Source organism: Salvia splendens, chromosome 8 (genome assembly GCF_004379255.2).
Source record: "Salvia splendens isolate huo1 chromosome 8, SspV2, whole genome shotgun sequence".
NCBI lineage: Eukaryota > Viridiplantae > Streptophyta > Magnoliopsida > Lamiales > Lamiaceae > Salvia > Salvia splendens.
In genome coordinates, this window is record NC_056039.1 from 31,215,703 (window position 1) to 31,242,250 (window position 26,548).

Consider the following 26,548-nt stretch of genomic DNA (forward strand, 5'->3'; position numbering starts at 1 on the left):
GTGGTCCTTTTTGGAATTATATATTTTGGAACTAACGGTCCACTAATCGGGCATTGACAGTTAGTTTTTACCGGAACCGTAAAAAAAAAGAACCACTCCGACGTTGATTTCATTTGTTTAGGACTCGATTTTAAAAAAAATAAATATTTTTTACCAACTTCAAATTTTGACCATATATATAAAATCAATTTTGACATTTACTTTATTTCTTCAATTAATAGCATACGGCAAATGTACTCAAAAGTCAGCATCAAAACAGTATTGACTTTTCAATGTAGGTGGTTGGATCTAATGAAATACTCCCCGTCCCCGTTTAATTGTCACTCTTTGACCGGGCACGAGTATTAAGAAATGTAAAGAAAAATTGGTTGAAAAAGTTAGTGGAACGTATGACCCACTTTTTTATATTGGTTCTATAATAAAATGTGAGTGAAGTGAGTTAGTGGAACGTGTGACCTACTTGCCATTTATGGTAAAAATGAAGCGTGACAATTATTGAAGGACAGACCGAAATGGAAAATAGTGACAATTAATCAGGGACGGAGGGAGTAACTAGCTAGTTATTTTCTATTAATGTGATATTATGCAATGATATGATAAAAATTACTACTACACTAATTTGTCATTCGAATTAGTATGGAATTATGTATAGTAGTAATAGTTATGTTTTGTAGAGGATCACGCCTAAATTTTTATCGGTATGATTAATTGAAAGATAAAATCTACGAGTATATCCGATCACCTACTATAGTGATTATTTCTAAAGGATAAAAGTAGTTGGATATTTGTGTAGTGACGTGCAGAACATGAATGTAAGAATCGGTAAAATATGTGAATAGCAAAATCGCAATTATATAAATATCGATTTTGTGTCTAATGATGAACTTTTTACTCAAGGACAGAATTGGAGTTATATTTTATGGAAAAAGATAATAGGAAAAGACAAGTTATTCGAGGACTGAAGGACCACAGATGTGTTTCAATCATTAATTAAACTCCAAAAATAAGATATTTATTTGGATTAGTTTGTGTATGTGATTGGCTGTGAGAGAAGAGTCCCCACATGTTACACGTGCATATCATCACGTCGAGTGCGATTCCTTTATATAACGTCATTGACAATGCATAATTATTGATTAACGACTCTAATCCTCCTCTTTCTTATCCGTTGTAGCATTGGGCACATTTTAATTATGCAAAGGGACCACTTTTTTCTCGATAAAGATGTATTCATTAATCCCAGCAGATCTCGAAAATCACTTATCACCACCGGATATCAAATTTGGAAGAGGTAAATATTGTAGTACATCATACCATAACTTATTCTCATTTTAGTTTACAATACTACCATTTTTCAAATCTTGGTACTAAAATGGTAGTAGTAGTATAATAAATCCTTGAGATTTAATATATTTCCGCTGGTGATGCATTCTTGCAAGCGTGTTCTCACAGATTTTAATATTACTCCCTCTGTCCCAAGCTACTCGCACTATATTCCATTTTGGAGTCTGAAGTTACTTGCATCATTTTCATTTTTGGCAAAAACTTTAAGAGCTAGCAATAATGGTGAAGGGGGGGAGGTGGCGGGGCAATGACGGTGGGTGGAGACGACGATGGTGCATGAGAGGTGGCGAGTGGAGGGTGGGGCGTCGACGGCGGTACAAGAGGGTGGAGGAGAGAGCCGCGGTGGTGGAAGGGGATGGAGGATGAAAGAGGGAGAATAGTACAAGAGAAGATGCACATGCACTCCGCTAGAACACAAGTGTTCGTCTTTTCTTAATTGCAAGTCAACCATTCTTAATAACATGTTACTAGTCATGACTCAGGTATGAATATAGTTATTGAGATTTAATGCATTTTCTTAATTGCAAGTCAACCGTTCTTAATGGAGTATAATGTTACAAGTCATGGCTCACGCATGGGTGTGATTATTGAGATTAAATACATTAATTTAGTGAAAATATCTTTTGAATCCCATCATATAACATTTTTTAATAAAATTCACCAAACGCACGAATAATAATAAAATACATACACTCCTATCCAACGACATTGGCAGCACAAATCCAAATTTACAAAATTGGTGTTCACATATTTGGTTAGTTGCTGATTTTATTTTCGGATTTGTCCTATTGTATAAGTCCAGAAGTAAAATGATTGTTCAAATACTTCATTATATACCGTGGGGTATATGTTAGGAATGTTATTTTCCCTTTCATAAATAGTAGCAGAACTTTTTGTAAAGTTTAAACACCCCAAGGCCCACACTACGGTTTCAATTATAACCAGGAAAACTATGAGAAAAGTATTGAAAAATAACATTGACAAATTACAGAAACAACCAAAACAACAAAAACAGTTGATTTTTTTCCCTCTCTGTTGAAATGACACTTGTATGATATTTGAATTGGAATTTCGTTTCTCAAACATATCATATGTGAATTTGGCATTCCATGAAAGCAATAAATAATATAGCATGTCGATCACAACATATCGAACATCTGCAGAGGTAAAAGTTTACACCACAATCTCAAAGAAGCTGGCATCATACCTCACGAGGGTAACAAAATCTACTAGGAGCAGCAACCTCCTTGCTTCACACCTGATGCGCCTTTGCTCACGTCGATTTGTTCGCCCTTCGACGGGACATTCTGTGCATTCCCGTCGTCACCTGCCTCTATGCTCTTCTTGCTCACAATGCGGTGTATTTGCGTGAGAACTTCCGTGAATGCATTCTCGACATTGGTAGCATCGAGGGCAGAAGTTTCCATAAAGTAAAGTGACTCCTTTTCAGCAAATGAGGTCCCGTCATCTGTTGAGACTGCCACCAGATGCCGGAGGTCACATTTGTTGCCAATAAGCATGACGACTATGTTGGGATCAGTGTGATCCCTCAACTCTCTTAACCACCTCTCGACGCTTTCAAATGTGGAGTGCCTAGTGACATCATACACAAGCAAAGCACCAACAGCACCGCGATAGTATGCACTGGTGATTGCACGGTACCTGGAGGCCACAGGGAGAACATATGATGCTCAGAGCATAAAAAGAAAGCAAGTGATGTGAGATGGAAACCATGAAAGTCTCATCTTTCCTGATGAAAGCGACTGCACAATGAAATGATTAGTCCTATAAAAAGGCAAGCTATTTAACTACAGAAGTGTAACTTGGCTATAGTAATTCTCTTGATCAACCTTGACTTGTTATCATCTGTATGTCTGTTAGTTAGTTTAATCTCTAAATTACGATGCTACTTCACACTGGGATATGTTACCTCAAGGATAGCTAGCAACTATACATTTGATCTTACAGTATTGGATTTTGCAACAGCCCAACATGACAAGACAGGGTATATACCATTAAGCCCATTGAAGATTAAAACTATAGTTGACTTGTAACAGAAAATTGATTCTGATCCATATCACCATCATTATTAACTTTTTAGCTGAAACTTAACTGCCCAAGGAATGGAAAATAACCTCTACAGATGTCATTTTCCTATCATTTCAGCAACAATTGCAAAGAAAGGAAACTGTCCAACTGACAGAAGAAAATTCATTGAAATAAAATGCTTAAAATATTAAAATAGAAAAAGGGAAGCAAGAAGTCTAAAGCTTTAGAAAAACAAATTTTCTCAATGTATGCTGATGTCTAAACTACATCTAAAAAGTACCAAAAGTGGGACTTACATAGGCAAGACTATGCCAGTCTAGATTTCAATAACTCCTAGTTAACTTGAATGAGCATCTATTATTTGTGGGCATAAGAAAAGCTTATTATTTTAACTTTGATAATCATCAAGTTTTAGAGTTCAGGCATGTCAATAACCTAAGGCATATTATATGGATCAGCAATTTCATCCATGCCATGATCATTGATAAAATAATCATTCCTCGGTCCGCACCACTATTACAATATTGAAATAAGGCATAAATTGTTATGAAACAAAGAATTTTTGCAAATGGAGTGTACAACTAGGTTATGAGATTCTTAAGGTCTTGCAAGCAAGAAATCATCTAGAATAAGATTGCACAAAACCTGCAAACACATTTGCAGGCCTTTGAGCATAAAACCAAATACGTAACTTCTAGTAAAGATCCTTGTAAATTTTCTGATTCCATAGGTATCACTTGTGGATGTATTTGAATCAACTCATAAAATCCCTTGATCACACAGCACTGCTAGTCGAACAGCTACACAATTCTCATTTCCCAGTTCCGACCATGTGTAGGGGAACAGGCGCAATTCGGTAATTGCATAGGAAAAACTAAGACAAGCATACTATAGTATAGTATGGCATATTCCTTCGATCTACATGATATACTTGAAGAATCTGCCTAACTGCCTTCTAAAAATCAAACATTATCTCCCATTATTAACCCTAGATCAGTAAACGTTTTCAGCTCAAACTCAAACCTAATGACGGTTTCACACAGCCTACAGATCTATCTAGCAAACCTTCATCTCCCTACATAACTAGAAAATCTACAAAACAATGAACAGCAGATCAATTTCAGCAATTCTCGAATAATATAACTAGAAATACAAATTGCAGGAACAGTAGATCAGAGATTAGCAAACAACGAACAAAAATGCGCACCTCTCCTGACCCGCAGTGTCCCAAATCTGAGCCTTGATCACTTTGCCGTCGACTGTCAAACTTCTGGTGGCGAACTCGACGCCGATAGTTGATTTGGACTCGAGGCTGAACTCATTCCTTGTAAACCTAGAAAGCAAGTTGGATTTGCCGACGCCGGAATCCCCAATCAAAACAACCTTAAAGAGGTAATCATAGTCGTCTTCTGCCCGGTAACCCGCCATTGCTGTGACAGATTGGGATGGTAGGAGGGCCGGGTAGGCGGATCCAGTTCACGGAAACCAACCTTCTTTTCAAAAAAGGTAAAGTATGCAAAATATGGGGTGGGATTTGGGAGAGTTAATTATGGAGGAGATAACAACAGTAAGATAGTGCGGATTTCCTGTTTTACAACAGTCACTCAAACACCTTTTTTCTCCTTTTCATTCAAAACTTCTCTTTTAAGTATTTTTCCTTCCTAAAAAAAATTCTATTATTTTATTGGGCCAATGTTATTGGTCCTCCACGAATTAAATGGGCTGAAGCGGTAGGGGCCCATATTGTAGAAATTCCCTAAAAAGAGAAGATAAATTTGTAGGCAACAAATTAATCAATGCTTTCTCAATATCATCGTGTTGTTCAAAATATGGCATCCTTGGTGTCCTATTGTGTCTCGAATTTCAATATTTTGTACTTTAGTTTGACTACACAATTATGAATTGAGCTTTATTCTTTTTTGAATCATTTGATTTTATCCACGAATCATGGGGTTTTGAGTCGAGTCTAAGAGTCTATCGGGCTTACGACCTTATCATATCGATCTGTAAGAAATCTCATAATTTCAGGTTGGATTTTGTTAACCTATTAAAAAAAATTTAGTATTATTTTAATTATATTTATTCCTTTAAAAAAGTTAGACTTTATTTTTATTTTTTATGCTCATATAAATAAATGGAATAAATCTGATTTAAGAATTTAAGTTTAGTCATGTAAATCAAGTTTGTGTCATTATCTTATCGTGTCAATCTAAATTATGTATCTTGCTATTGTCTCGTGTAAGGGGGGGTCGTGTTCGAGTTTGGATTAAGTTGTTATCAAATTGACCCGATAACAATAAAACTGACACGATTTTTCTGGCCTAATTTTAATCTTGATTGAATGACGGTGAAGTGAATAAAAGGGTCGGAAATAGTATTCCCTGGAGGAGGAAGAAGCAATATAGGAGAAGAGCAGCGTTGAAACCGAAATGCAGGTAGCTGAATTTGGGTAGACAAGAACTCAAGTGAGATGAGCAACAGCACATGACATGACACCTTATAAAAGCATAAAACCAATCACTATCGCATCGCATCGCATCCACTCCCATCCAATTATTACTTTCTTCTTCAATCTTTAATTTCCCAAACAATGTCCATCTCCGAAATCTCACCCGAATCCCACAGGATTCAGTTGGTGTCTCGCTCTGTCTCCGACCGCCTGCTCTCCAAATACTACGATGTCTCTGAATTCAACTTCGACTACTCCCAGAGCGCCCTCTGGTCTCCCCTGGTCCAACGAAGAGCGTTTCTGAGCTCGCCAGACGACCTCAGAAACGCCAACGCTAGAAGAAGATCATCCGCCCTCTCTTTCAACGTCGGTTCCTTCAATCTTTCATGTTAATTGTTAGTACTATATGTAGACACAAATTATGCCTTATTGTTAGATCCTATGTTTTTTTGCAGACATGCTTGTGTGCTCCCATGAGATGCTGAATACTACTCGGATTCGGAGATTGCGCCTTCTCTTCTACATCAGACAACTACTCTGCAACTCAACATAATCTCTACATCCATATATTTATATAGTAGTAGTATGGTAGTGATACTTAATGTAACAGTAGAGAGACAACAACCATTGCTCTGGTTATTCTGGTTATTTGAATGTTAAGCTATATTGATATTATTTTCGTGTTCACGTCACGATTTGAATTTTCGAATATGCAATTGGTCATGCTTTTAGATGTAGATTCAATCACAGGGCTTCAAATAAATTAATTCGGAATCTGCAGTGAGAAGCAGTGAAATGCATTAATTAATTTAAGGGTTCGTTTGATACCATGTATAGCCCAGAAAACGGCTTGTTTCTAGTCAAACTCAAATGTTTGATACCTATGAGTATTTACTGTCGGGCACGTGAAATGAGCGAGGCCCATGTATCTATTCCCACTTACCACAGTTACCTTTTCGGAGCCTACCCCTCCAATATTTTTCTGCTGTGTCAAGAAAAAAAATTCTTTCCAACATTTGCCCCTCTAATATTTTCTTCTGCATTCCATATTTCTTATCACCACAGCTTTCTCCAATGAATCCATTGTTTTTGTGTAGGGAGATTTCACTGGTTATTTGGCTATGAAGTTACATTGAAATATTTCGAATTTGTTTGACAAAAAAACATGGTGTCGAGTCTGCACGTGACAAATCTAAACACCCAAAATGTCACCGGCGTTGTAGTCAGCTGAATTGTGATTATTTTCCGGCAGATTCGTGAATGAGAAAATCGACATAGAAAAGGAAATAACTTAATATCTAAGGCAGATTCTTGAAGATGAAGCTGCAATTGGTGAAAATCCATAGCGATTTGAAGAAGGAAATACGGCCAACTATTTCAGGCAAAAAACTCATTAGCTTCTTGTAGAATAGCAAAGCCCGGCTGTTAAGATTTGAAGAAGGTGAAGCAGCTAAAAATTTCTTTTTTAATCACATGGATTTTGATTCTGATTCTTTAGGGGCTATTGATGGGAGTGCGAAGAACTTTTGGTTGTAACAGTATATGTTGATAAGTTTTTTTTGCGGCCATTGATTCATTTGAGGATGATTTCTGAATAAAATTTTTTTTGCTGCCATTGATGACAGTGGGAAGGTCATTCCAAAGAAATTAACCATTTTTTTGGCATTACATGTAATGAGATTAAAATTTCAAAAAGGGTAAAAATGTAATTCTTATTGACACATCATGTTTCTGGGTTAATATCACTAGCGTAACAAACATACAACCAAGAAAATAATTTCAATGTATTTCTGGTCAATTATCTTGTGCTATTTCCTTGACGTGGGTATCAAACGAACCCTCATATTTGCAATAAATATGGATAAGACCTGAATTTATTCTAGGGTGAAATTCATATTTGCAATAAATATGGATAAGACCTGAATTTATTCTCCAAAAATCAACCTGTAAAATTACTTACTTTCTTATAAAAAATGCAGGAGAAAGAAGGAAAGAAAATTACTATGTTTCCTAATACATCAAAATAAAGTGGACCAGTGGATCCCTCTTTGGGAAAAGAACACCCACTCCCAACACCTTTATGATCTATCTCCTATTTTCTCTCATCTATCTTCTCGAATCTATATTTTTCAGTCTTAATAATTGAGTGAATTCTTGGTAATAATTTATGCGAAATTTTACTTAAATTTAACTTGAAATCCTGGTTTAACATCGACATATTTATTACTCACTATTTTTATCTAAAAATATATAATTAAAGGCATATGTTAATTTTTTGCGAGCATGTATTTTTCAATCATAAAAAAAATGTGTTTAATTTGATACAAAATATAAAGACAATTATGGTCAAATCGTCATTGTGTCGATACAATAAAGATCCGGCAACATAATTAATAATGGTTCTTTATTTTTTAAATTTGACAAATTGTGTGGTCGGTCGAATAATTATTAATTATGTCGGTCGGATCTTTGTCGTATCTATATAATAACAGTTTGACCATAATGGTCTTTACCTTGTATATCGAACTAAACAAGAATATTTATTTCCATGACTAAAATTGAAAAATACATGCTTCAAAAACAAATTGTGACTATAATTAGTATATTTCTAGACCAAAAATAAGTAATAAATTTATTTATGTTGAGCCATGATTTTAAGTCAAATTTAAATGAAGTTGCATCAAATTATGTTAATACAATTATTTAAACTAAAATAAGAAGTAGAGAAAAGGAGGATGAGAGAAAATAGGAGGGAAAAGGAGTGGTATAGTGGTGTATTAGGGTTTAGGACATGTTTTAGAAAATGTAGTATACTAGGTAATTCCTTTGGGTTTGGAAGATAAATTAATTTTGCAAAAATGAAAGAAAAATATGGATGGGAAAGATTGATAATAAGAGATTCAAGATGGAGTATGTAATTAAATAGACCTTTCTAGGCCTCCTGGTCTCAGGCCTAGCCTGATGTAATGCTGCAGTTTTTCACAATGGCAAAAAGCTCAGAGCTTTTCCACAACAAATGTTATTTCTACTACTGTCAGTGGTAAAAGTGATAGTAACAACCTCTATCAGATAATCAGAAATCACAATCATGTACCTGTACTTTTTCTTTCTGCTTTAGCAACTGTAAGCTTTACAATCACAAGTATCTCAAGCAAGCCAATTACAAAGGCAGCTAACTCAGCCCTTTCATGAACATGTATGATATGAGATCACTACATGTACTACAAGAGAATAGCATAAATAATATCCGGTATTCAACTCACCGAGTTTAGATTTTAGACGGAAAAAGGTGTTTGCTCTAAGCTTTCTTTCCCTGTTATGCCATCTTTCAGTGTTTGGAAGTACACATCGTAGTCCTTTTCTGGAGGAGGATTTTCTGGATCCACGGTATACGGTTCGCTGAATGGAATCACGCTCTTGACCTGAAAAAAAGCAACGGAGAAACACATAATACTTGAAGAACAAATAATTTCTCAAAACAAGATTAAAAGTTTTCATAGTAAAGAGTGTCATCACCTCAAATGTCTTGTCACATGCATAAGGGCTTCCCAGTGCAGCAATACATATCTTGGCAACTTCCTCCCTGGAAATCTTCCCCTGTAAACCAAATTGAAGGTCATTGAGGTATCTTGTGACATTATAAATTCAAAAGCAGTTTTTTTTCTTCGTTATTCATGTTCGTACTGTTATATCGTCTCCTTGATCAAAGATGAGATCAGCTCCGGCAGGTTCCTCGGTTAATGCACAGGGTCTGACAATTGTATATGGAATGCCACTTTCCCTGATTAGATCTTCCCCCTGAAAACATGACATGGTTGGGATTGATGTGAACGCAGAAGTTGAATTTGCTAGTAATAAATACACGGCCTATGTTAGATCTCATCAATATTGATTACGAAAGTATTATTGTAACTTGATATCTATTGCCTCTGTTAACTAGATAAACTAATTGATTGTATCTATATTAAGCAATAAGATGCAGAGGAAAATGGTGAGATTCATAAACGATGTTTGAATACTTGAAACTGCCACAGCAAAATGGAGGGGGAACCTTCAATTTGTATGTGAGAATAAAGCCCAACTCCTTGTTCATGCGGACGGCTGGAGGCTGTTTGGTTAAATCAAGCCCTGGCCTATCGGGTCTAGTGACTCCAGCCGAGCTCACATGCACAAACCTGAGATTTTAGAAGATAACAAAATGAAGCGAAATTACAAGAAAGGGTAATTTCATTAATGAGAGGAAAAGAAATGGATTTAATGTGTGAATAAACCTGGGAGTGATTGGCTCTTTTATGTAAGCTCGTATGGTTGATATTGGAAGCTGGAATGGACCTTCAACAAAAGTTGGGTTCAACTTCCCATCATACTCAAACTTGCTGAACATGAGCTGCAAGCATTATTGAAATATTATTATTTCAGGATGAAATGGAATGAGCACAGAAAAGTATTCATGGAAACATGCCTGAAATGATATGATTTCACTAGGATTAAATGGTTGGGCATCAGACACAGTTCGCGCTCGAAATATAGGTCTCAAAGAAGAGAAAGGCAAGCGAACCTGAAAGTGAGTAATTGAGTTTCAAAGATGCTTACTGATCCACTGGTCTTAGATTATGGAAAAGCACATGTAACAGCTCACCGATTGCCATTGGTCCTTAACAGTGTCAAAACCTATTGTATATGCAACGGTGTCCCAATCGCGGCTAGTTCGTAGCATGAATTTATATCTACGACCATCACCTTTGATGCGCAACTCAAGACCATCATACGCAGAGAGATCTTCTGGTATGGAGAAATTCTGCAGAAAGATAAAGAGTGCTAACCCATCACTCTAACATTGTGGACAAATATAGCATATTTTGCATCTGTGGGGAATGAGAAAGGGAGGACAGAGACGGATAAAACCGTAGATTACCTTTGTGCGGATACTGGCAAACCCTCCGTTGTTTGCAGTAGAAACGAATCCTGAAGAGGGAAGTAGCTTAATTGAGAGAAAAGAGTGAAAAACATCACTAGCTGTGAAACTAGTTAAAATATTCAAGTCTTTCATATTGTTCGCAAGAGAGAGAGAAACAAACCTCGGAAAACTCCAGCTGGTCTACCATTCTCACCACCAGAAGGATCTATCTCAAATCCGCTGGCACTTACTCCTCCCATGACAACATCATCCAGTGCACCCCAAGGAAGCTCTCTGGATACATTATCTGTGCAGGCAATGGATACATGTCAACTAAAAGGAAGCAAAACAAAAAAAAGAATGCAAAAACTGAAAGCACACAGAGCTATGGCGTCTGACAAGGCTCAACTTACTGGCGTACCTTCAAATCCAAATACTAGTTTCCCACTACGAAGTCCAACTGATTCCTTAACAGCACTGATCAGATTTTTCATGCCAATGAACTCAACCGTTTCCGGGGAATCACCTTTAATCTGCATTCATCAATCCAATGAACAGCCACAGTCAACTATATGGGACATTGCTCATCATGAAAAGCTGGTAAAAGGAAAATATGGAGCTTGAGCCGTTGATGTGGGAAAAACAGGTACAATTACTAACCTCTGGTTCAAAGAACTTGATTCCCTGCATATATACAGAAGGATAAAGATCAGAACTCAAGCCAAAAGAAACGGTGTCAGCATTGTAGGAAGAATAGAACAATAAATGAAAGCACAAACACAATAATCTCCTGAATGTAAGTACCTGGCTATATTTGGCCCTATCTGGAGTATCACCTTCTTTTGGGCCAACAATAACGGAAACAGCATTAATCACCGACTTTACTCCTTTGAAGTACTCAGGTAGCAATGTGCTTGCTTTGGTAATATCTCCAACAATCTGATTTATATATTTTGAAGATATCAGAGTAGCAAAAAAAGAAATTGGTTTATCGTATCCAGCATGTTCAACTGATATATCACTGTGGAAGTCTGTTTACAAGTGTTGCTCCTATTTGAATGTCTACAAGGAACATCCTTTCTTATGGAAATGGGGGGGATCAGCTCACTTAGGATAACGTGTGACTTTCCATCATGTTTTACCTTGAAAAACATAAGTGTACATAACCAAGTATTGTTGTGTTAACTCAAAGTCTCAAACATTGATATCCATATCGGGAATGAGGAATAACCTTTAATATTGGGGGACTATTATACTTATTTCTATTAAAAACCCAAAATGTTCTCCATATTAGAGATAAACAAGGTTTTAAAAAGTAATGTATCTATTCTGATCACTAGAAAGTGTTGCCTGTAATAGTCGGTATTCAAGAAACCTATCCTAACACTGCGATGCTGGTGAGCATGGATACGTAGTAAACATAATTACAAAAGTCAGATATTGTCACCAAAGACTGTGGAAACAAATGGAAGACAGAAAACTTACCAAGTCTATATCTTCACCAAGCATCTTCCTAGCTTTTTCTTCATTTCTGACCTGAAAAGATTGTTAGGTCTCACAATGAAATCATGAAAGAAAATCAAAGAAAATGTTATTTAGACATCTTTCAGTTACAAATATTCTTCCACCTATGGCCTCATTATCACTAATCAATATACATAAAAGAGGTTCATGTACGTAGAGTACCAGAACTCGAACTGTTTGCCCATTTTTCCGTAAGATATCCACCACTCTTCTCCCAACACCACCAGTAGCTCCAGCCACCAGTACTATCCCAGAAGTATCCATCGGTTTCACTGCTTTGCTAGGTGACGGATCAGTGATTTTCTCAATCAGAAATGCAAATAACTTCAAGTGTAAAAGAAACTTGTCAGATCAAGTAATCCAAAATTTCAGCTTCAAAAGATAGATAAGTGATCAAGCAAACAAGCTCAACCTTTCCAGGAGAGGGAAGCTGGTCAAAGAAAGACAATGTTTTCCAAAACCGACCTACATCCCAGCCTTGCTTTTCAGCTCTAATACTCCCTTTTAAGGTTCTCAAGGGCTGGAATGATAACTTTTTCTGGTAAACAACTGGTTCTAATCTACGCTGGAGAAAAGAATTTGGAAGGGGAGATGGAAGCAGCAAGGAATATGGAGACGATGAAGGTAAATTGCAGCCAACAGTTGAGGCACCCTGCGACATAAAACAAGCAGCTGAAGATACATCCATTTTTCACTAAGAAAACTGCAAGAACAAAAATTAACACCAGAAAATTTTAATACATAAAAATGGTTCAGAATTTCATTGCCAAAAATAGTCCTCAAAAGTTAAGTGCAATCTATATACACTTCTTCAATGTCTCTCATCATTAGTAATTTATTGAGGATAATACAATTAACTAACACTTCCACTGATAATTAATCTCCTAAACATTTTATCTCATAAAAATTGCCCACTAAGAAAGAGATTAATTTCAGGGATTCATTGAAACGAATAATAGCTCAAGAAATTAGAACAAGATTAAGATTTTCCCCTTCCGTTTTTTTGTATTATTGCAGAACCTCCAATCCTTCAACAATACGGAAAAACATAAACTGTGAGAGTTCAGAGCTAGATTTAGTTACCTGAAAGCTCGGAATTCTTGAACAGTGAGCTACACCTACTGTAGAAAGGCAGTGACACTCCATGAATATTGCTTCAGGTACAGAAGAGTTTAGAGCATTCATTTCGCACCACATAATTGAATACTTTGCATGAAAAGACACCTTAATCTTTGGAGATTCCTCTGCGGTACTTTAAATCCAATAATCTCCAATTACAGCTCAAGTCGCACAATTCAGATGAAGCGATTTCGTTGAGTAATGTTATAAAATAGCGCGCGAACGTTTTTTCTTTTTTCTGGTTCCATAAAGTGAATGTTAGTAATTGGTACAACAAGAAATGGAAAAAATAAATATAGTAGAAAAAGTAGGCCTAAAGTCTCCATAAGTAAAAATAAGATTAATTTTAAAAAATTGAGATTATATACCAAAATAGTAAATGCGACTATTTTTCATAAATATATAGAATATTACACAGAGTTGTGATCAATGTCGAACTAATTTTAAAAACCGAACTAATTAGAACTAAATTATTGCCCAGGCGAATGACACACCGTAGTTGCGTTAAAGTCATTTAAATGAGGGAAAGAGAAGTTGTTTTAGAAATCTTCCACTTACGAAAATTGCCAGAAGACACTCAGAAAAAGAGGGAGAAATATGAGAGACGCAAGGAAGAAGGAAGAATTTCATGAGAATAACATCTCAAGTAGGGATGTCAATCGGGCTGGTCCATCGGGTTTCGGGTCAACCCTACTCGTGTTGCGGGTCAATCGGGTGCGGGCTAACCAGGTTGTGATTTTTTTCGGGTTATAAAAGTTCAACTCTAATCCTAAAAGCTCAGGTTTCTACCGATAAGATTAAGATGAGATCAATCCAATAAATCATGATGAAAATTAGTTATATTTATAAAATATAAAATATCTAATTATGATAATTTGAGATATATGCTTAAACTCAATCATAAACATGATCAAATACTAATATTTGAGATATTTCGTGAAATTTTAATGCATGTTATAGAAATTTAAATATTTTTTAGTTAGTTTAATTTATTTAACAATTATAATATTAATAAAAATTCAATATAAAATTTGTATATTTAATATAAAATTGAAAATTATTTTTTTAGTTATCTATATCATAAAATTAGTCATTGAAGTGTCAAATTAAGAGTAAAAATATAGAATAATAGAAATTTTATCGGGTTTTCAGGCCAACCCATCGGGTTTTCGGGTTTGGCCCTAACGGGTTGCGGGTTAATTGGGTGCGGGCTTATCAGGTTTTACTTTTATCGTGCTAGAAGTTTCCGACCCTAACCCTGTAAATTTAGCGGGTTATTCGGGCTAGCCCATGGGTTGCGGACTACACTGATATCCCTAATCTCAAGAGACGAGCCATCACTTCAACACTAAAATCACCATGAATTTCCTGGTTCTTAGTATTTTTGGTGTTCTTGAATTTTGACTTCATTATGATTGTGGTCTTGTAGGTTGCTCCTCCTAGCATGAAATTAGACAGATTGTTCAATTGATTCGTTTATTTGATGGTTTACTTAGGTGATGAATTGTTAGGTTCGATTTGTGAAGAAAAAAAATTGATAATGGACTCATAGGAAACCAACTTATAGTAGTTGATTTTCATGTTTTTTCTACATCCATAGGGATTTATAATTGATGAGAGTAATTCTTAATTGGTTTAAGAAGTCAATTGAAGTCCCCATATTATCCATTCTGCATGTATTAGACTAGCATTACTATATATTCGCCACCATAAACCTTACACACAGAGAGATAGATGAATATAGAGACTAATGTGTGTATACGTATTTAATACGATTAGTACTTTTATCATTTTTTTAATCAGAAGACAGAATGGATGATTGTCATTAAAATCACTAAGATATTGTGTAGTTAATGGGCCTAAAATTTGGGCCAGTGGCGTTCCAACTTAATGTGGCCCCACTTCAAGCAACCCAAAACCAAGACCCAATTTAAAAACCTTTGGCATGGGAAGCAAGTTATTTTATTTATTCCATCTTGTTACAGTTGGGGTCTAAAAGAAAACTACAAAATGATGCATGCAGCACGGAAGTCAACGAACAGGTTCCAATTGATAAATTAAAAAACTAATTACTTGACTCCAAAACTTATAATTTGGTAAGTGAAGACAGTTTATTAATTATCTTATCCAAATGGCGATTTCTCAAAGCAACGTTACGTGGTATGTAGTAAACCAACTCTCATTAATCGTGATATGTGCAGGAATCAGGAGTCAGGATCAACAACTTTCACCGTTTGTCTTCTTTTTCATATATATATATTAATTAGTTTAAATAATAGTAGTATTTGTAAACGATAATTACTTTTACTTGGTTACTACATGGTCCTAGATAAATTCATTTTATTAATTATTAAGTATGAAAAGTGATCATTCGGGTACTTTTCATCAAATTCGAGATTAACCTAATCAATTAATTAAGTAATAAAATAAATCCTCAAATATCACAAATATATCAATAAAGCCGTAGACAATATTAACGATGAAAAGGGGAATTTGTCCAAGGAAGACACCTTATCTGCCAACAAGAAGTGATGGGCCATGGACTCTTTGTTCACACTCTTTGCCGACAATTTATACACATTTTTCAATACTAGTTTCTTCATAATTTCACTACTAACCTTCATATTAATATTATATACATACTATTAATACGTACATAAATTACACATACATACATGCATGTTATATACACCTTCATCGCAATTAATTATATGATTCGCAATATACAGTACTAGTACTAGTATTAGTTTATGAATATAAAAAGCAATCCTTACAAATCATTTGTATCATTATCTTCTTCATTTATATCATCTTATAACTAGCTAATCTCTAATAAAAACGTAATCTAAGAATTTAGAATTCTTAAAAATATAAATGACAGATCACGAGTTACATCTCCAATAGAAAACAAAACGAGCCATGCATAATTTAGAGTATTTTTCTTTGCTTCATTTTTATTCATAACTACACATTTTCTAATGCATCAACTAACACATCATAACAGTATTTAATTAAAAAAAGTCATATCTTTAATATTTTATTAAAGCTAATGTGTTAGTTGATGACCCGATTATAGTAGCACAAATGATCCATCACATAATTAGTACTCCATAATTCATAAGCTAAACAAGGTAGTTAGTTAAAGGTCCTATGATTAGTAAACAACTCACCAAAATCTTGCCTGCAGAAAAGAATTAAGCGATCAAAATAATCAAAATAAAATCAAAGATTTATTAGACGACTTCTTCCGAGTTGACATTTTATAAATACTAAAGCAAGACATAATACTGAACATTATGACCTGATATAAATAATTAAAAACAAAGATGGTTGACAAGAAGAATAATTAAAACAAATATGCATGCACATGGAAATTCATTTATACGGCAATATACATATGGCGCCTTCCTTAATTAATTTTTTGTCAAGTCAACGGAATTTTTATTTAAATGCGACATAAAAGATGTGGATTTAGACCAGTATGGAGATTAATTTAATTTTACAGCTAAAATTAATTTCTACAGTATTGATTATTGTATTAATAATAATGTAAAAGACATATATCAATAGAATTTCAAAAAATAGCTACTAAGAAATAAAAATAATAAGTATATGTGTGGGTGGGGTGTGATCAATTGCTAACTCACCCCTTAATTGATAACTACAACTAATTTAACACCATAAGATTTTAAAGATCTAATGGTCTATAAATTGTCATATGTAAATTTGTTTTTTATATTTTAATACTAAAAATTCTAAAAATTTAGGATTTTAGATCAAAATATCAACACAGTGAATTAAACATATCAACACCATGCTTTGAATATGTCAACACAGTTTCATATTGACATTTTACATGTACTAAGTTTACATATTTTGTTAGTTATATTGACATAATATTGTTGATGAAATATATGAAAATTTATGAAAATATTATAAAATTTTGACATCGGAATATATGCAAGTGAGATTTCGTTAGAATCCTTATAAAATTATCTTTAATTTGATATATTTTGTGTAAAAAATAATATAAATTGAGATAGTTATAATCATTTAAAGTTTTGAGATATTTTTTAAAAGTGAGTTATAACTAATTTTTTGTTAATTGACATTAATACCCTTCATTGATATTTTTGTGCATCGTATTGATATTCGTAGACGAAAGATATTGTGCCTTGATTTAATAATCCAATATATATAATTTAATTGTAGTTAGCAATTTAAAAAGGAGTCGTCAATATAACACACTATTACTGTGTGTGAAGAATATATACATATCTTTCAAATGGAGACAAGTTTCTAGCCTAGCAAAGCGTGTCGATCGAATATGTTGATTGGCAGTCATAAAATAAAAAAATTTGGCAGATTGATATCTTTTTTTTTGGTTTCATAGCGATAAGAATGGATCGAAAAGGTAGTGTTGACGGCAGCATTTGGACATATCCCACTTAACAAAGAAAGCCCTTTTCTTTTTACAATTTATCACTGGCTATATATTATGGTCAACAGCTAGAGGTCGATTTTTCAAACGAAAAAGTCATTAATTTTGATACGTGATGAAAAGTTCGAAATTATAATTATTAATCTACAATTAATGGGGAAATGGTTAACAAATTAGAGTAATTCAGAGTATGTGTGAGTGTGACGATCACCGGAGTGGGATCCCCTGCTATGGGGTAATCCACAGCACACCATGCGGTGCGTTTTTGCTTTAAAACGCACGCATTTCTTCCTCAAACGACGTACAATTAGTTAAGTACAATTTCCTTTAATTCCTTTACTACACTCTTCTTATAATATTAATAATATTATACATTCAATTATTAAATGATTAAAGTCTAGATGATTAACAAAATAGATACGGAAAATAAAATAAATCGTACTTAATATTAATAATAACAGAATAAATCAATAGAAATGTTAAATAATAATGTAAAATTATTAACGAAACAGATACTCCTACTGAAACTAAAATACATATATTAAATGACTTAAGATGATTAACAAAACAGATACTCCTACCGAAAATAAAATACATAGTATTTCCACGATCCACCATTAAATGGCATATTTTTCAATTTTTGTATGTTCATCAATAAATATTCTATTTTATTTTTATTACAGTAATTAAACTCCACATTCTACTAATTCACTCTACTAATATAAAAAAATATGACTCACATTTGATTAACTTTTTTCTATCACTTTTTTTACAAGTTAAACAATTTCTTAAAATCCGAGTCGGTTAGAAATGAGACATATATTCATCGACGGATGGAGTATTACTTAATACTCCCTCCGTCACAAAAGAATATGCATATTGGATTCGACTCGGGTTTTAATGCAAAATTGGTAAAACAATAAAGAGGCAGAGAGAAAAGGTAATTAAAATATTGTTAGTGGTGCATGGGTCTCACCTAATGAGAAAATAGAGTTTTCAAAATTAGAAAGTGAATATTTTTGTGGAACGGATGGTGTATTAATAATGACAAAATAAAATTTTATCATTATTTTGGTTATATTTTATACTAGTAATAATTTTACATTATTATTTAATATTTCTATTGATTTATTCTGTCATTATTAATATTAAGTACGATGTGTTTTATTTTCAGTATCTGTTTTGTTAATCATCTTTAGTCATTTAATAATTGAATGTATAATATTATTAATATTATAAGAAGAGTGTAGTAAAAGAATTAAAGGAAATTGTACTTAACTAATTGTATGTGTTTGAGGAAGAAATGCGTGCGTTTTAAAGCACCGCATGGTGTGCTGTGGATTACCCCACAGTAGGGGATCCCACTTCGACGATCACCAACACAAATTATTTGTTCAATTAATTAATTTTTTTGATGAATGTAATTTACTTAATAATCTGTGGTACTTTTATAAAAATTGTGAGATAAAAGATGTGAAAGTTTCTTTTTTTTTAAAGTTCTTTCTCATATTAATATATAAAAAGATATTTTTCTTTTTCATTTAATACACAAAATCCAAATATAAATCTATTATGTGATGGGGGAGTATAATGTACTCCTACTAAAAACAAACGCTTACATTAAGACCGTGTTTGGCTAATTGAGTTAATACCCAAAATTTTAAGATCTACTTCCATTTATATGGAAAATGCTTACTCCAAAAGAAATAATGCTAATTTACTAATATTATATTGATGTTTGTAATACTCCTTCTTTTCCATGTTAATAGAGTCATTTTTCTATATTGGAAAGTTTTAAGTTAATTGAATTATTTCTATTTTTGGCTAAAAGTAGTTCTCTATTTTACTTTATTCTCTCTTCATCTCTCTTACTTTTTTCACCATCTATTTAACACACTATTCTTAAACTATGTGCCAAAAAGAAATGTCTCTATTAACATGGAATGAAGGGAGTACTATTCATGTCTTCTATTAAATAGTACTCCATCTCATTTTATTATTGGAAAATGTTTATATTTAAATTTTTAATTAGCCTAACAAATTACACAAAATTAGAATTGCAGTGAAATTGAAAGAAGGGCATGTGTTGGAAGTGGAAGCAGCAGAGAAGGCAGTGTTTGTGTTTGACGGTGATATCATAAATGCACGAAATCACCAAGAAAACATTGGCCGGCGGCTTATCCCCAAAACCCCACATAATTCAAGCTTCCACGCGTCCTTCATTCAACACAAATCCCACCTTTTATTTGACCTCTTAGTCTCATGCTAATTTTGCATTAAAAAGGGTCACCCACAAGTATACGGACTAAGTAGCATATGACAAGTTAAAATTATCGATCCTCGAAGCCTAAAGCCGGTTGAGTATTACGATGCAACTTTGAATACTATTTAGACTACTAAAATGAGTTTTTAGTTTCTATAACTAAGATCAAACAACAATTAATCAAGTAAAGATAAATAACTAAGCAAGACAAACAAATGATGGTTTTTCATACAAATTTGGAAAGATAGGAATATGGATCTGTTAGTATGGATCAAGGGTTTCACCTAGGGATCATGCTCATCTATTAGGGCATTAGCAATGGGGCGCCCTATGCACCCCCACATCATCATTTTATCCTCCTACCCTTCCACCTGCAGTGGAGCACCCTATAAGCCGCCCTAAGCATTTTCTTTATTTGAATATTTAAATAACTACAAAAATTGAAAAAAAAAAACTTTCATTTCATTTAAAATTAATACATTATACTACGAATTAAAAAAATACGCATTCCCAACGACGGCGGTTACGGTCCCAAACTTCTTCAATCATGTCGTTCATGAGCGATGTACTCCAGTCGTCGTGGTTCATTTTTGTTTGTGAGAGATGATCGAAATATTCGTATGGAAAGTGAGAGATGAGAGAAATGTTCGTATGAAAAATAGAATGAGAAACGAGGTTTAAATAGATAAAAATTCAAAAAAAAAATGAAAACGCGTTGCATCGTCCGCATCGCCCACAGTGGGCAGACGATGCCCTATCGTCCGCGTATCGTCCGCGGACGATCTATAGGGCGCGGACGATGCATCGGGCATCGTCCGCACACCCACAGTGGCGGACGATGGCGCGCCCGAGGCATTGGGCGGCCTATCGTCCGCCCCATTGCGGATGCCCTTAGTTCTCATGTGTGGCTAGGAAGGTCGGGTTAATTGGTTAGACCCCCTCTTGGGTGCATCTAACTCGTGGATTAATCCCTAGTGTAGGAGTCTCCTCCATGCAATTCAAGATTAACTCCCTAGAACAACGGACCTAAGTCCTCTCTCTAGCTCATGCATCTCTCGAGTATATGTACACACGTAGTTGTTGATTACCTAAGGCCATCCACAATGGGGTGCCCTAAGGCGCGCCCTATGGCGCACCACGTCATCAGTTTTATCCTCCTACCCCCCACCTTCAATGGGGCGCCCTAAGGCGTGCCCTATATGTTTTACTATTGTTTTGTTAATTAATTTAAATGTTTTCAAATATATAATGCAAACTAATTAAAAAACAGAACGAGTAACTAAAAACCGGCGAAGATTGCATTAATTACACAAAAGTTACACGATTCAAGTTGGCTAATCTACACAATTCTCAACTTTCGGCGTAGCTCATCGATCAACCCCCGGAGATATTCGGCTACTGCGTGTTGGCGTCGAACGACCGATATTCGTCGGGTTCTGTACCCGGCCAACTCGCCTCACCAAACATCGGACTATTGGGACTTGAATCCATTTCGTAGTAAATATGAGTTTCGAGAGTGGAATCGTGAAATGAAATGTTACAAATGAAGGTGGGGTAGAGGTATTTATAAAAAAAATCAAAAACACGTGTCATCGTCCGCGCCCACGTCTGCCGAGCCCACAATGGGGCACCCGATGGAGCGGATAATAGGCCATAGTCCGCGCTTCTTCTGCGGGTGATGCATCGGGCGTGGGCGTCGGGCGCGGACGATGGCGGGCACCCACAATGGAGGCATCGTCCGCGCCCAAGGACGATGGCCGCCATCGGGCGCCCCATTGTGGGTGCCCTAACCATTCTAATCATGCATCTCTCAGTGTCATTAATTAGAACAAGATATATCAAATTGTTAGCTAGGTAATTGGATAATAAGAGCTCAATAATCAACAAAAACCAACACAAGAGATAAATATCATAAATCAAGGATCAACCCATGGATTCCATACAAACATCACCACATCCCTAAGGAAATCTAGCTACTCATGTTCAAAGATGAAACAAAAGGAAAAACAAAGCAAATGAAAGAAAACATGGATAGAAATTGGAAACTAGAACTCCCTATGGTAGAAATGATGGTGGGGAGTCTTCTCCTTCAATCTCTTGAGAGGAGAAGCTCCTAAGCCTTCAAATCATCTTTAAAACTGTGCTCTCTTACTCAGAATCGCCGTGTGTGTGTTAGAGCTCAAATGTGTGAAGTCCCCTTTTATATCCGGAGTGAAAATCAGGGTTAAATGAGTGATTAGTCAAAACACCCGGCCGAGTGATCTGTAAATAGAGAAACACCCGGCCAGGTCTTCTCTCTGGAGCCCGATACCTGCTGCAAAACACCCGACCGGGTTTTTCGGGAAATGGAAAACACCCGGCAGGGTTTCTTCTCTGGAATCAGCCCCGTTCGCCCCGTTTTTCCCGTTTTAACTTGTTTTTACTTCAAAACTCCAACAAACTCATTATTTCATCTAATTGATAACTAAATGAGTGAAAATATATAATAAACACCTTAATTCAACAAAAACATGGATTAATCACCCCTAAGACAATCCTAAACTATGAGTTTGTCATTCTCACGCAAATTCCATTTTTAATTCTACCAACATTCACACCTTTGAATTTTCCTATTATATGACGTACCCTTCCAATTTTTATCCAACTCATATTTTTAAAAAAGAATATCTACTCATATATTATCGCAACACGCATTAAACGTACAAAATAATACTATTATATTTGTACGTTGTTTAATTATTATGTGCCTGTTTAATTAGTACTAGCTAGTATGAAAAGAAAACTAGTAGTACTCTAGTTCAAAGTCTCACTATAAATTTTGATAAAATATGGAAACTTGATCAAATTTGACTTGGCCCAACCCCTTGTGCCCCACACTCCATTTTGTTCCCAATTTCTATATATATTCCACTGCCATTCAATAATCTATACATACATCCTCCAATCTCTACAAACTCCACTAAAATTCTCTCTCTCTTTCTCTCTCGAAAAGAAAAGTTTGTTGCCATATATAATTGGCAGATAAAAAATGGGTGCAAAAGGCGTGGTATTTTTTATTGGCATGCTGATATTTTGCAGCTTAGTAGTGTCATCTGCTGAGGGAAGAAAGCTATTGATGAAGGTGGAAAATAGCAATAATGGCAGCTTGTATCTGGCGTCGCTTCCAAAGGGGAAGGTGCCGGCGTCCACCCCCAGCAAGAGAAGTCACGCCACCACCTTTGACCATAACCTCATCGCCCGCCACCTCGCCGCCCTCGATAGGATTCTGCGCTCCGTCCCCAGCCCCGGAGTCGGCCACTAAATTTTTTATTTACATATATCTATTTTCACAATTTTGAATTCTTTTGTAGAGAGGCAAAAGGCCTCACTCATCGTCGCTAATATAATTACACATTCAATATATAGAATTTGATTTAGGTCGATACAGTTTTTTTTTTTTCTGTTTTATTCAAATTAATTAATTATCGATGCTTGTAATTATATCGACGTGTTTCTTCTCTACGATCTTTTGTTCATATCGCGAAGAGTTATATTATCAATTTTGCTAATTGGAATGAAATTGTATATAATATCTAAATGAACATTTCAGTCATAATTTTCTTACTGTTAGTTATATGTCTGTCGCATGTCATATGGAGTAGTATTTAATTTGCAGCACTCCCCATTATAGGGAGAACTGTCGATAGCCCTTTTTAAGCATTTTGCTGCGGAATAGGTGGGCCAAGTAATTATGTATGCAATCAGAAACAATTATGGCCAAATAATATTTATTGAATTACTATCCTATTTCGTTGCAATTAATTTTGTTTCAATGTTTTCCTTATACTATATACATGCATAGATGTAACGTGTATGTGTGGTATGCATCCTTATTTATTTATTAGCATATGTATATAGCTAGGAAGATTGCAAGAATGACAAATGAAAAATGAAAAGGTAAAAGACGACGCGTTTTTTAAGACTTTTTTTCCTCCTGTCGTTATAATGTCGGTTTAGTGACCTTAATATTAACTTTTCACGTATATAGTTGGTGAATGTCTTTAGGTTTTACGGCACGATTAATTACAGTCTTTAGGCGTATTTGATAAAGAAAAAGAGAGCAATCAAACAGTAATGAGTTCTAAAAAGTGATTTACTAACTAATTAATTTGATCTGTCTGCACTTTATTTTTTTGACATAATTAAAAATGACCACAAGATTAAGCCTTATTTGGCAAAGATTGCTTCCATTTTTGGTGGATTCAATATTTTTCGCAGAATCCGTTTAACCTACATATTCTTATGCAGCTGCCGACCACTTAAATAGAAATACGCCGACCACTCAAATAGAAAGCTTTTGGTCGACTGGGAATGGGCTCAGTTGTCTAGTTCTTAGAACCATTTAAAATGATACTATAATTGTTGGAGATCGGTGGTGCATACCCAAACTTCATAATAGTATGATATTGTCCGCTTTGGGAAAAGCCTAACGGTTTTGCTCTCGGGGTACTCTTCAAAAGGTCTCATACTAATGGAGTTGGGGTAGCCCTTATATATGCTTGCAACTCTTGTTCATGCTCCAATATGGGAATTGTTTGCCCTCATAATAATGTAAGTATATTAGTTTCTATACGAGATTTTAGGCAATGTTTTTTTTAAATAAAATGGACAGAATAACGTTTTCATTTTAGAAAATGTATGACTTTAAACTTCATACACATGTTCTAGTGATTTTTACAGTTTGCAAGAATAAGTGTGTGATCAAATACTAACTTTTTATAGTAATAACTAATAACTAAATATCAATTTTGTATGTTAAAAATATCAACACAAAGACATAAATTTATCAATCTTCTTGTGTTGATAAACTTATGTCTTTGTATTGATATTTAAATTTACATGTTTGTATTGATATAATTATATCTTTGTGTTGATAATTTTAATACACATAATTGAAAGTTATTACTTATTACTGTAAATTAGTTAGCACACTAACGCAACCCTTGCAGAATATACTAGAATTAGCCAAAATTTATAGTTTTTTTTACAGTTATCCTAAATTAAATTAAGTTAAATGCATTCTTTAATATTAATATTAGCTCACGATAACTCGATTAAAATTCACCAAGAAAATATAATATTGGAATCATATAAGTAAAATAAACAAATCGTGACCGTCCACAAGGCTGTCTTAATCACACTGAGTTTATGCACACGGAATTAATTATGTGCAGGTTAAATGAGGAATTCCTAATCCACGCTTCTATATATATGGTGACACAGATGGCTCCCATTTCTAAATTCTACATGGTTGAATTAATTGAATTCGTAATGCTTGTAATTTACGACACTGGATGTCGGCTTTCCATATTTGGATTTTGGACCAAAAAAGAGTCAAGTTAAGTTAAAGTAATCACAATTATGATCAACAAAATTCAATTATTGCCCAATTAATCAACGTAAAATACATAAAATTTTGCAATTCGCTGAGGCAGCTAACATTTTATTGCTCCTCATAAAACCAACACTAAGGCTCCACACCAAACTAACTTTTGAGACATCAAATTAAATAATTTAATTAAATAATAATATATGTCTTTTCATTGGGGTTTATAATAATTCACATAAAAATCTAGATCACAATTTACATTTAAATTTTGTTTATCAGTTGCGAGTTCACTTGTCACTAATTGTAAAAGGACAAAGATTAAAAAATGAAAAAGGCATTAAAAAGAGGAATGATAATGTACATGGGGAAAGTGTAAAGAGTTTTTCAACAAGTTGAAAACATGGATATCTGTATCACGTGCAAATGTATCTTAATTATAGTTGAATTTGATTTACATGAAACGTGGATTGGAATTAATATCTAAAATTCAATATCTAGGATGAACTAGTAAAATTGATCTACACATTTGTCACACAATATTCGGGTTTCACCGATTTCTTTGACTCTTAATAGCCATCATACATGGTGATGAGAACAAGAATAATTTTGTAATTCATAGAAAAATAGGAAAAAGACAATTTATTGTAAACGAATAAAATGCATTTAATGAGATTTTGTTAGAAACATGGGCATCACAATAGTTTCTAAGATCAATCCGCGACCAGAATTCAAAGTTATTGTCAGAAGTTAGGTAGCCTTTTTTGAAGTTATTTGCTTGGCAGTCAAACTAACCTTATTTACTCGAAGAATAAGCAAAATCTTGGATTTGATTAGTGTGAAACAATTAGTCAAATTCATACTATGATTTGTAGGTGTACTAGTAGTAAACTAAGTTTGTCATTACTTAAGACTATATATATTTCGTTGGGCTTTCGTTGATACAAGAGTCCCATGAAGTGCTATGTTTACAAATGATTTGATTATTAGAATTTTCATGTGGTCTCATATATGCAAGTGCCTACTATTGTGTGGTTCCGAAACCAACAAGGTTGAAAACCAATGATTTTGATAAAACGGAAAGGGAAACCGTAACA

General features: G+C 34.5%; 3 protein-coding genes across 5 annotated transcripts; 1 reads left to right on the forward strand and 2 right to left on the reverse strand.

Annotated features, from left to right (window-relative positions):
• Positions 1-2,418: 2,418 nt before the first annotated feature.
• Positions 2,419-4,990, reverse strand: LOC121744845 (ras-related protein RIC2-like). The gene is made up of 2 exons (XM_042138516.1): positions 4,601-4,990; positions 2,419-3,006 (listed from the first exon to the last, which is right to left on the reverse strand). Exons 1-2 carry the CDS (start codon positions 4,819-4,821, stop codon positions 2,574-2,576), a joined length of 654 nt encoding a protein of 217 aa, XP_041994450.1. The 5' UTR covers positions 4,822-4,990; the 3' UTR covers positions 2,419-2,573.
• An 887-nt stretch (positions 4,991-5,877) lies between these two features.
• LOC121744271 lies at positions 5,878-6,553 on the forward strand. Of its 2 annotated transcripts, none has more exons than XR_006038535.1 (2): positions 5,878-6,208; positions 6,298-6,553. XR_006038535.1 is itself a non-coding variant. In XM_042137750.1 (2 exons), the coding sequence occupies exons 1-2, from the start codon at positions 5,984-5,986 to the stop codon at positions 6,393-6,395; spliced, it is 327 nt and encodes a 108-aa protein (XP_041993684.1). In that variant the 5' UTR covers positions 5,878-5,983; the 3' UTR covers positions 6,396-6,553. The 2 variants fall into 2 exon arrangements, 1 of the variants encoding a protein (XP_041993684.1); XM_042137750.1 differs by having other exon boundaries at positions 5,878-6,212.
• Positions 6,554-8,912: 2,359 nt separating this feature from the next.
• LOC121745004 (protein HIGH CHLOROPHYLL FLUORESCENCE PHENOTYPE 173, chloroplastic-like) lies at positions 8,913-13,503 on the reverse strand. 2 transcript variants are annotated; one of them, XM_042138743.1, is made up of 16 exons: positions 13,347-13,503; positions 12,676-12,915; positions 12,426-12,587; positions 12,225-12,275; positions 11,544-11,678; positions 11,400-11,423; positions 11,161-11,272; positions 10,921-11,046; positions 10,758-10,807; positions 10,482-10,640; positions 10,305-10,400; positions 10,114-10,229; positions 9,894-10,017; positions 9,527-9,640; positions 9,359-9,439; positions 8,913-9,264 (listed from the first exon to the last, which is right to left on the reverse strand). In XM_042138743.1, exons 1-16 carry the CDS (start codon positions 13,458-13,460, stop codon positions 9,118-9,120), a joined length of 1,851 nt encoding a protein of 616 aa, XP_041994677.1. In that variant the 5' UTR covers positions 13,461-13,503; the 3' UTR covers positions 8,913-9,117. The 2 variants fall into 2 exon arrangements, with proteins under 2 accessions (XP_041994677.1, XP_041994678.1); XM_042138744.1 differs by having other exon boundaries at positions 12,676-12,966; positions 13,347-13,457.
• Positions 13,504-26,548: the final 13,045 nt, after the last annotated feature.

Bases quoted from the DNA above. Each gene is read 5' to 3' on its own strand.
- LOC121744845 (XM_042138516.1), bottom strand. From the start codon at position 4,821: ATGGCGGGTTACCGGGCAGAAGACGACTATGATTACCTCTTTAAGGTT. The intron at 3,007-4,600 runs GTGCGCATTTTT...TGTGGCCTCCAG, and splicing joins GACACTGCGGGTCAGGAGAG to GTACCGTGCAATCACCAGTG.
- LOC121744271 (XM_042137750.1), top strand. From the start codon at position 5,984: ATGTCCATCTCCGAAATCTCACCCGAATCCCACAGGATTCAGTTGGTG. The intron at 6,213-6,297 runs GTTCCTTCAATC...GTTTTTTTGCAG, and splicing joins CGCCCTCTCTTTCAACGTCG to ACATGCTTGTGTGCTCCCAT.
- LOC121745004 (XM_042138743.1), bottom strand. From the start codon at position 13,460: ATGTGGTGCGAAATGAATGCTCTAAACTCTTCTGTACCTGAAGCAATA. The intron at 10,808-10,920 runs GTTTGTTTCTCT...TTCCCTCTTCAG, and splicing joins ACCAGCTGGAGTTTTCCGAG to GATTCGTTTCTACTGCAAAC. The intron at 10,401-10,481 runs GTGAGCTGTTAC...ACTCACTTTCAG, and splicing joins TTAAGGACCAATGGCAATCG to GTTCGCTTGCCTTTCTCTTC.